At 52.1% G+C, this 9,842-nt stretch overlaps 1 protein-coding gene across 1 annotated transcript in view; it reads left to right on the forward strand.

Moving 5' to 3' along the window:
• Nucleotides 1–2,151: 2,151 nt before the first annotated feature.
• Smpdl3a (sphingomyelin phosphodiesterase acid like 3A) overlaps nt 2,152–9,842 on the forward strand; it is a 17,034-nt gene continuing 9,343 nt past the window's right edge. The window contains exon 1 of the mRNA XM_023714245.1: nt 2,152–2,325. Coding sequence (XP_023570013.1) covers nt 2,250–2,325 — 76 coding nt within the window. The 5' untranslated portion in view covers nt 2,152–2,249. The remainder of the gene's footprint in view (nt 2,326–9,842) is intronic.

Here is a 9,842-nt window from a genome sequence, read left to right on the forward strand (position 1 = left end):
ATGAAATGATTTATATTTCACATACAGTTTTTAGGAGGACCAGGACGGGGATGGAGCTGAGGGCCTTTGCACGCAACTGTATCCCCAGTCCTTTTGTGTAGTTTGAGACTGAGTCTCAGTAAGTCACCAGGTTTTCCAGGCTGGTCTCAAATTTGGGCTCCTCCTGCTCCAGGCTCCCAGAGTCCTGGGGCACTGGTGGGCCACTATGCCTGGGCACACTTACATCTTTTCTGTACAGGCTGAAGGCAATTTGGCACAGTATTTTTAGAAGGCCTGTGTTGCACTGGGCTCTTTCTCACAGGTCAGGTGTGGCACTGTCCCCCTGCAGTGTCCCCTCAGTGCTCAGAAAGTCTTCACTTCTCAATTCTGGATGCTGAATTGGGGATGCCCACCATGTACTTCACTACACTGTGGGGGGCAACCACCCCAGGTGCATCTGTAGGCTCACCATTTGGGCCTGCACTTGTCACCACCGAGGTCAGATGGTCCAGCCGAAGCCAGTGGTCTCGGCAAGTCTGCAGCTGCCTATAAAAGTGTGAAACCCATAGCAAACGCATGGCCGCCTGCCTGCGACCCCCAAGAGTGGCCCACCATGATGTTTTAGCCAGGTCTAGGACCAGGGCGCCAGGCCTGTCACTAATAGGAGTGCAGGCTTGGGAACTCTCAGCTCTACAAAGAGGCGACTCACTCCCTGTTGGTAATAATTTCCAAAAGAACAAAGAACAGCAGCTTTTGGGGTGACCTAAAGGGAGCCACCTTGGGCTGAAAGATCAAGGGTACAGGGACAGTCGGCACACAGAACTCTAGAGAGACCCAGTATTTCTGCTTCCTAAGTGTTTACAGGACAGTTGCCAATCATTGCAAATTCTGCGTCTCAGGAGCCCTTTTCTACACTAACACCTCTTGCTCCTGTAGCACCACCCCCCGCCCCCCAACACAGTTACGGGAGGGGAAACCTAGCCAAGACTAAGAGCAGTTTGCACAGGCCCTGCAAGGGCATTTCCGAAATTCTGGGCCCTAAAGACACAAACCAGGCTGAAAGCTACGTTGCAAAGTGCAGTCACTGGCCACTGACAGGAGCTTCACCTCACCTTGCGTGTATTCTTTGTCCCAGAGATGCTCCGGAGAGGTGGAGACCCCCAAATACAGCGAGGGTGGAGCTGTACCCCACAGATGTTGGGGACACAGGCTCTGTGCTGCTAAGAGGGTGGGGTAGAGGAGAGCTAGACAGCAAAAGAAGGGGAGGGCAGGCTGGTGTACCCAGCCACTCATTTGCATAGTTTACCTTTTTAGGGCTGCGCACATTTTATAAGGTTCAAAATGCGAGCACCACCTCTGTTGGCCTTGACTTAAGGCAACAACTTTGCTCTACAGTAGTTTGCTAGAAGTCAAACACAAGTAACCTCAATGACTAGGACCATAGATTCAAGTTATCCTAAACACTAAGTTCTAGTGCAAAAGGTACCAGAGCTGAACGGCCAAGCAGCCCAGAAATCAATGCACTTGCATTGCTTGGGCCTGAGAGCCTGCACAGTGAGCGACAAGGACTGAGGGAATCTCGTAGCCTGCAGGTGGGTGGAGGACGCTGAAGCTCTTATGGATTCAGTGACAGGTCAGTTCTGCACAGAGAAGGGCAGCCTAAAGCGGGCTGTGGGTGACTGCTCCCTTTTCTGCTCCACTGTCACAAGGTTCTACTTGGCCAAGGGCACGCGGTCTGCGGGACTCTTGCTCTACCCTTTAATGTACTTTCTCCGGAGATGTCATCCGTTCCCAATGCTCACTTCAGGGAGGCAGAGAAAGGGGCCCCATCAGTCTCTAACCCCTGCCGTGTTGCGGACCTCCGCTGGTGATGGTCCCACGCGCCACACCGGGAGGGGCGTTACTGGGGAAGGCGGTTTCCTCCCCAGAGAAACCCCATGCTGTCCGAGTCTAAGCCATGAGCACGACCTCGCAGAGCCAGAGTCCTGGTCTGCACGCGGAAAGGACGCGGAGGGCACGCTTGCTGGGTGACCCCGCCCCAGGGTTTGCACGCAAACCTCGTCGCCGGCTTACCTGTGCCAGCGAACCTCCCAGCCCACCCCGCCCCGCCTGCCTTGCAGCCTTCGGGGGCGCGGCCCTGGGCTCTCGGCTTCCAGCCGCGGTTCCGGGTGCAGACGCGGCCCGCCCAGCCCAGCCCCGGCGCGAGCCGATTTAGGCCGGCTGCACCCACACGTGACCGCGCGTCCTCTTGCCTTGGCGTCGGCGGCTCCATGGCGCGGGGCGGCGCGCTGCTCGGCTGCCTCCTGCTGGGGCTCAGCCTGGCGCTGGCGCGCGGGGCACCGACAGGTGAGCAGTGACCCCGGGGGCGCGGGGATCCGTGGAATCTGGGGGGCACCGGCAGGCGTCCGAGTGCGAACTCCGCTGCGGCCAACGACGGGGCGCGGGGCGGCCGTGGCGCCCGGGTGAGGGAGGCGCCGACCCGACTCGGCCGAAGCGCCGGACACATTCTGTGTCCAGCAGGGCGGCCTGACGGGCGGGAGCGGGGAGGACGAGACGACGCCGAGGTCCCAAAGCCCTGCTACCACCGGCGCCCTCTCCCGGCCCGCGGATGGAACCGGAACTGGACCTGAGACCCGGACCGGCGCCCCGCTGGCTGGGTTCGGCCGGCCGCAGCGCGGGGCACCGACCTCGCTTCTCCCTTCAGGCGCTGGCATCGCGCTGCTTTGGCTCGGGTCCGCCCCGCTTGGCGCTGTCCCAAGGGCGAGGCCGCCGCGGCTATTTTTGCGCCCTCACCTTCTGCCTGTCCCCCTTCCCTTCTGCAGAGGGTAGATCTGCCCCTCTGTCCCTTTACCTCCTGCTTTGCTTTTTATTTTTCTTTCTGCCTTGCTCTTTATTTATGGTTTGGGTTCTCCTAGGAGAAGACCCGAGCGCATTCCAGCGCGAGAAGCATCTGCTGCCCTGTAGTGCTCTCTGCCTCGTCCTTTGGCCTGGCTCCCAGGATCGCGGGTGGGCTGCAGGCGGGGCGCCTTCTCAGTGGACCCAGGAGTTCAGGGCACAGCTGCCAGTGTCAGTCTCGGGAGACCTCTGCCATCCTGGCCTGCACTTGTGCTCTGAGTCACAGGAGGGCGGATTCGGAGGGTTGGGTGCCCAGCCTAGGCCCTGCATGGTCCCCTTGGTTTTAGTGACCTGCTTGCCCATTGGTCACGTGACTGCACCGCTAGGGGGGGCGTGGGATGGGGTTGGGGTGGGGGTGGGGATCCTGCAGCATAGAGTCCTCTCCTTCTACAGAGGAAGAGGTGACTGGGTTCAAAGCCCTGACTTGTGGTTTCAGGCTTGGTGTTTTGTTTTGCATGACTTCCTCTTCACCTGACTGCCGCTCCGCCTCCCCTCTGGGGAAATGGGCCTCCCAAGGACAAGGCAGAATATAGTAGCTCCCAACTTGCTGGAGGGCACATACGCCCAGTGAGTGTGCCCCCAGGTCAAAGAATGAATTCTTAGGATTTTGAGGCTGAGTAGGAAGTATTTCCTGAGAAGCACAGCTCTGGCAGCCAGGAGGGGGCCTGGGTTGCCTTGGACCCCACTTGCCAGGGGAAGTTTTATAGAGCAAATCATGAGGTGGTTACAACACAGCATAAAACTGACCCACCAAAAGAATAGCCACTTAGGTCTTGCTGGTCCAGTGGGGCAACAGTGCATGTAGTAAGCGTGTGGGAAGAACAAGGACCTCTGTAGGAAAGGACGGATCAGGAGGACTTCGGGAGGACTTCGTCACCCACGTGGGGGACTGACACCTATCTAGGCTTTCTTGGACCAGATGGTACCTATATTATGGTGTATTGCTTGTCCTTTTTTTTTTTTTTTTTTTTGTCCCTTTGATACAGGGAGAAAAACTGGTCTCGGGTGGGTGACCTCCAAACTATATAGGGAACCTCCAAATGACTTAGGGAAAAAACGGTCTCTGGACCTGACCTTCATGAGTTCGTGTTCTCTAAAACCGAAGAATGAATTTTAGGAACAAACGGAGGTTATGAGCAGAATGTGTTTATTGAGAGAAAGAAAGCTCCTGTCCCGAGAGAGGGACAGGAGAGGGGGGCCCAAATGGGTAGATCCCCCCTGGGAAGTTGTCTCTTGCGGGGACTTTTATAGAGGAAAACCATGTGGTGAGGCGGGTCTAAGGTGGTGGAGACATGGGAACTCGCTTAGTTGGGCATCAGGTGGGACAAAACTATGGTCAACCAATGAGATTACAAGCACCATTGCTCAGGTAAAATTGATGAGATCCAGTATTAAATGGGAAAGTGAGTCACTGTAAGCAAGTGGGCATGAACAGGGACAGGGTCTCTTCCTGTTGGGGGTTGGGCTAGTGACTCATTTGGGCTCTTTCAAGTTGATTGATACTATTTAGGATATCAATCCCTAATGCCCATCCCTAGGGTAAGGAAGTATGTAGCTGTGCTTCCTCTTTTGTCTTGGTCTTCAGGTGTGACCCATGTGGGAGTGTCTGTCTCTTCCAAGTTGCAAAGTCACCTTGTCTTCCATCTTGTCTCCTTGAGGGCCTGACTCTGTTTAACCCCCTATAATATTTCTATCTAACTGGGCTGCCTACAACACCTTGGGGAGGGATGGAGGTCTGTCTGAGAGTCATTCCATCTGTACCTTGAGGCCTGGGCTTCACTGGATCCACCTCCAGCCACAGCATGATGCGTTCTCGTCCCCTGCACTGACTCCCCCCAAGGCCCAGCCCCAACTGCCCGCTTGTACTGTTTCTACCTAGCTTAGCTGTCTCTGACACCAGGAGTTGGCTCACAGCTTCTCCAGGCCTGGCCTGGACCATCTCTTGTTCTGCTTGGGTTGGGGTTGGGTCTGGGTGGCTGAGGGTGACACCCCAGGCAGCTTCACCTGAGTGGACTGCGGTCTGCTGGTGTATTCCGTACAGAGAAAGTGACGGTATAACTAAGTAAGCGACCGGGGATCCACCAGCTTCTGGGCTGTGGGTTGGTGGGCTCTGCAGGGTAAGGTGCTTCCTTTGACTCAGTGTTCTCGGATCATATTGAACATATATCTAGATATGTTGTACTGACACACATTTTGGGGAATCCTCTTAAGGATTTTCTACAGAATAGGAAAGTAATTTGAGGCATAGAGAACTTTGAATCAGGGAGCCTGGATGAGTGTGTGCCACGGGCCGTGCCACCAACAAGGTCTGTGGCCTTAGAAGCACTCATATGCAAAGCTGGGTATGGTGGTGCATGCCTGTAATCCCAGCACTCGGGAGGCTGAGGCAGGAAGATCTCTGTGTTTGAGGCCAGCTTGGGCTACAAAGTGAGCTCAAGGCCAGCCTCACCTGCACAGTGAGACCCTGTCTCAAAAAGAGAATAAACAAAACCAAGTACCCACACTTGGGCATGCACACTTGGGCACGCACACGCGCATGCGCACACACACACATACGCACATGGCATTTTCCATTCAGTGTCTTAGGAGTGGAGCTGAGGGCTCCACAGCTTCATTGTTCATGGAGCTCAGGTTAAGAGCCTGCCAGGGCTCTTCTGTTTGCCTTCTATTTTAAGGCATCCTGCAGTGAATCTCAGGAATTACCTTCCTTTCTCTGGCACACGAGTGGTAACCTGCTGGAGGCTGGAGGGGCTGGTTCCGGCTGCCTTTCAGTGCTGACTCGTCCCACAGCCTTGAATCCATCCAGCCTGAACGGCATCAGGTGTGAATGAGTGTTGTTGGAGGCCCGGGCTGCCAGGCAGGTACTTTCTAGATGCTGGGGGTAGATAGCGGTTGCCGGGGAAACAACCTGGATGCAGGTCAGGGCCTGAGTCCCACAGACTGCACTTTTTCACAGTCCCATGTCCTCCGTGCAGGTGGGAGCCCCCATTTCCACTTGAGACAGGGAGGTGGAACATTCATTCACTGGGAGTGCACAGGCAGGCTGGGTGTGCCTGGCCTATGGGGTGAGGTTCCTGACTCCAGCCTCAGCTCTGCTGTGTCTGATTCCTGGAACTGGGATGGACCTGTGTGTGCTGAGTGCAGAACTACCGGAAATGGGAAGTTCAGTTTCCAATTTAAGGTTTTGAGCTTCCTACTTACTGCCTTGTCACAGAGACACAACACCCATCACCCTCTGCTCGAAGGAGGGGAGGTGTATTTCGGATCACAGTTTACAGAGCTTTCAATCCATAGATGTCTGGCTCCAAGGCGGGCAGCATGGCGAGGAGAAGCAGCTCATGGTGCTGGTGTAGGTCCCCCAAATGATAGACATGGTCATAGCTCCCAACCCGCTAGATGCTGCATACACCGAGTGCGTGTTCTCCAAAACTGAAGGATGAGTTCTAACAAATGATGGAGGTGTTATGGTTCGTATTTGTCCCCCCAAAGCCTCATGCGGTCATTGAGGCGCGGTTCTAGTTTGTGATCAGGCTGGGATTATGGGTCTGAGTACTGCAGGGATTATAGGTCTGAGTGCTGCTGGGATTATGGGGGTGAGTGCTACATCTTGTCTGGGGCAAAGAACCTGAATGGATCTGACGTCTATCAGGACTTTATTGGGCCAGGTGGTGCCAGTCATGGTCTGTTGCCTGCCCTGGGGGAGGCCCATGGGCTTGGTTATTCTCTACTTTGAGACCTGGCCTTCAGGGTCTCTATCTCCAGCCACAGTTGTTCTGTATTCTCATCTTCTGCACTAACTTCCTCGAGGGCCTGCTCCAAATGCCTGCCTATATTTCTAGCTGTCTCTTATAGTGTGGCAGCAGGAAGTGAAGCAGTATCAGCGGAGGAGGAGGGAGACAACTGCTTCCGGGCACGCCCCCAGTGACCTTCTCCAGTCAGGCTTCGCTTCCCAACAGCACATGAGGCTGTGAGCCCACCAATGGACAAATCTGCTCTCCTGTAGCGGCGGAGTTTCACTCCCCCGTGATACAGTCACTCCGGGAAGCCCCATCTGTAAACACAGGAGGCTTTGGTGAGACGTCCAGGTATAAACCATAGCAGGGGTAATAACGTCAGCACTCCCCTGGTGCTTACTTGGTGCCGTACCCTTCTCGGGCTTTCTTTACTGTTACCAAGTCTTCTAACCCTTGCAGTAGGCAGCATCATGTTATAGATGCAGGAGGCCAACCTCTCACAGCTAGAGTAGAAGGAGCTAGAGCCCTCACTGGAAGTCACTCCCAACTGCCTGATCTGTTGGGTGCTGCAGCCTGTAATGTACAATCACGTGGCTACATAAAAATGGTATGCACTGTACAGTTTGTTTGGTCCAGGGTCTCACTACACAGCTCAGACTTGTAGTGATCCTCCTGTCTCAGCCTCCCAAATGTTGGGACCACAGGCGTGTGCCACCACACAGTTTCAGGCTGGCATCGTGAGCCCAGGGTCCTGGGGCCAGCGTGGAATGGGTGTCAGGGATTGAACTCGCAACCTTGTGGTTACCAGGCAGGTGCTTCGACCACTGAGCTATCTAGCTCCCTGGCCCTGTACAGTATATTTACACCCAAGAAAAGGTGGCTTCCAAGATGATTCTGAGGTATTTATCACCCGTGCTTTGTGTGCTGAATACTAAGCTGGAAATAAAAGGATTATTTTCTGAATTGTGGGGTAAAATAAGTTGCTCTTGGCAATGATGACTCAATGACTAAAATCTGAGTAATTGACTGTAATGAGTCTGTCTACTCCCATCGGCATCTTGTTTACCCCTTCTTAGAAGTGAAATTGTGTTATGAAATTATGACAACATTAGCAAAGAAGAGCCCAAAAGATAGCTCGTTTTCCACCTTAACAAGCAGCCTGTTTTCACTTCATTTTCCCAGCTGTGGGTTTTATTAAAGTTTAGTAATAATATTGTTATTACTCATCTTTGCATTGAGTACTTGTTCCATGTGGTACAGTCCATGCTGGTATGTCCTTTCTGACATAAAGTTACATAGTGAACTAAAACCACCTGTGTGTACTTTTAATGGTTTCCTTTGAAGGTCATTTGAAAAAAGGACAGAATATTCTGTGTAAGTATAGTGATGAACTCAAAGTAAAGGAGAGACATTCTCTTTTGCAACTCTGGAAGTCAGTTCTGTTGTTTTAAAGCTTCTTATACTTCTGAAAAGGAGGGGGATTATAGTGAGTAAATCTAACTTTTAATCATGTAAACTTATAGGAAAGAGTGAAAATATCTCAATGTTAAAACAAGTTGAATATGAGAAGGCATCAGAATCCTGAGCTGAGCAAACTCGGGACCCTTTCGCAGCAGGGCAGCGTTGTGTGCATACGTGGGCAGATTTCCAAACTGATCCAGCTTTAGTTTGTCAGCTTCAAATCAGAGCCGTGCTTCCAGCGTCATGGAGTTCTGAGGAGAATGAAATGAGGTGCTGTGCTTACGCTGCTTCTCACAGTGCCTGGCACGTAATAAATACTTAGTAAAGGGAGGCATGACTATGACTGTTTGTTTTAGTACTGTCTTCAGTGAAGAAACCTTCCCAAGATAATTAATAAGCAAGGGTGCTAGCAGATGAGTTTGGCTTCTCCCTGAAAAGCCACTGGAAACATTTGACAGCTGCTTCCTGTAAACGTCACTAATGCTTCTTGTGAGCTATGTTGCAAGATACATGGCTATTAAATAGCTGTGAAGAACCTTGGGGAATTCCTGTTTGGCCTGCAGCTATTGTTAAAGCCTCTTTCTGAGGGGTGAAGGTTATATGAAGAATTAGCTGAGACACTCATCTGCTGGCTCTTCAGTCTTTCTATAGCTTTGATGAACAGCGTGGTATTTTCACCTCATTGTTTCTGTAGGAGGAGTGAGCACAACTCCCCAGTTTGCATTTCCCGCGTGGAGACCACGCTGTTGGACACACGCGGCGCACGCCCTGACCTCCCAGCACCGCGGGCCTGTGCTTCAGGATGTGAATTCACCTTTATTACATAGTCTGTGTGCGGTAGTCACGCCAGCACCGAGCTCGTGGCTTCTGACCCACGTACGTCCTGTACTCACTCTGTTCTTTGCAGTTTTTAAAATTTTTTTTTTCTTTTTGAAAAATACAAAATAATGATAGAAGAACAACAGAAACAATGCAAAATGTCACTAAACACGGTAACGGGAATCCAGCGATGCTTGCTGTGTTATATGATACTATCTTCAAATTAGTTGTTCAGATTAGCAGATACAAATGTGTAAGATTCCTTTAAGGAAAACCAAAACAATAGCAAAGAAGTTATAAAAAATTCAGAAGAGGATGTTCTTTGCATTTTCATCTTTCAGGAGAGAAGGTTGTATTTAGCTCCACGGTACAAGCACATGCAAATTACCAAGGATTTCCTGCATTGAAAGGAAGAACACAGTCTCTAGTCTCACTATAAATGTCTCTCTGGGAATTCCAGAAGAGAAGTGTATTTATTGACTTTTTTTAGAATCAGAAGGACAGCTTTTTTGTTTTATTTATTTATTTATGTATTTATTTATTTATTTTGCAGTACAGGGGATTGAACTCAGGATCTTGTGCTTGCCAGGCAAGTGTTTATTCTACTGAGCTATCTCCCTGGCCCAGCTTTGTTTTAAAAATCTTTTTTTTTTCCTTTCTTTCCATTTATGCATTTGGAACAGGATCTCACGTGCAGCTCGGACTCCTAGTGCTCCTCCTGTGTCAGCCTCCCCAGTGCTGGGATTATAGCGTGCGCCACCACGCCCAGACTTAGTGGCCGGCTCAGCGTGCCCCGGGCTGGGGCCTGCGCCTATTGTGGGACCAGCTGGTCCCTATTCTTGCCGAAGCGGCGCTTAGTCTGCTAAGCTATCTCGCTGGTCCTTAAGAATCTTTGGTGAGCGCGTGTTCGCAGTCCATGGGGTCCCAGGCTCCGTGGCAGCGGCCGCACGCACG

The sequence above is a fragment of the Octodon degus genome, unplaced genomic scaffold (genome assembly GCF_000260255.1).
Source record: "Octodon degus isolate 3935 unplaced genomic scaffold, OctDeg1.0 scaffold00034, whole genome shotgun sequence".
Taxonomy (NCBI): Eukaryota; Metazoa; Chordata; class Mammalia; order Rodentia; family Octodontidae; genus Octodon; species Octodon degus.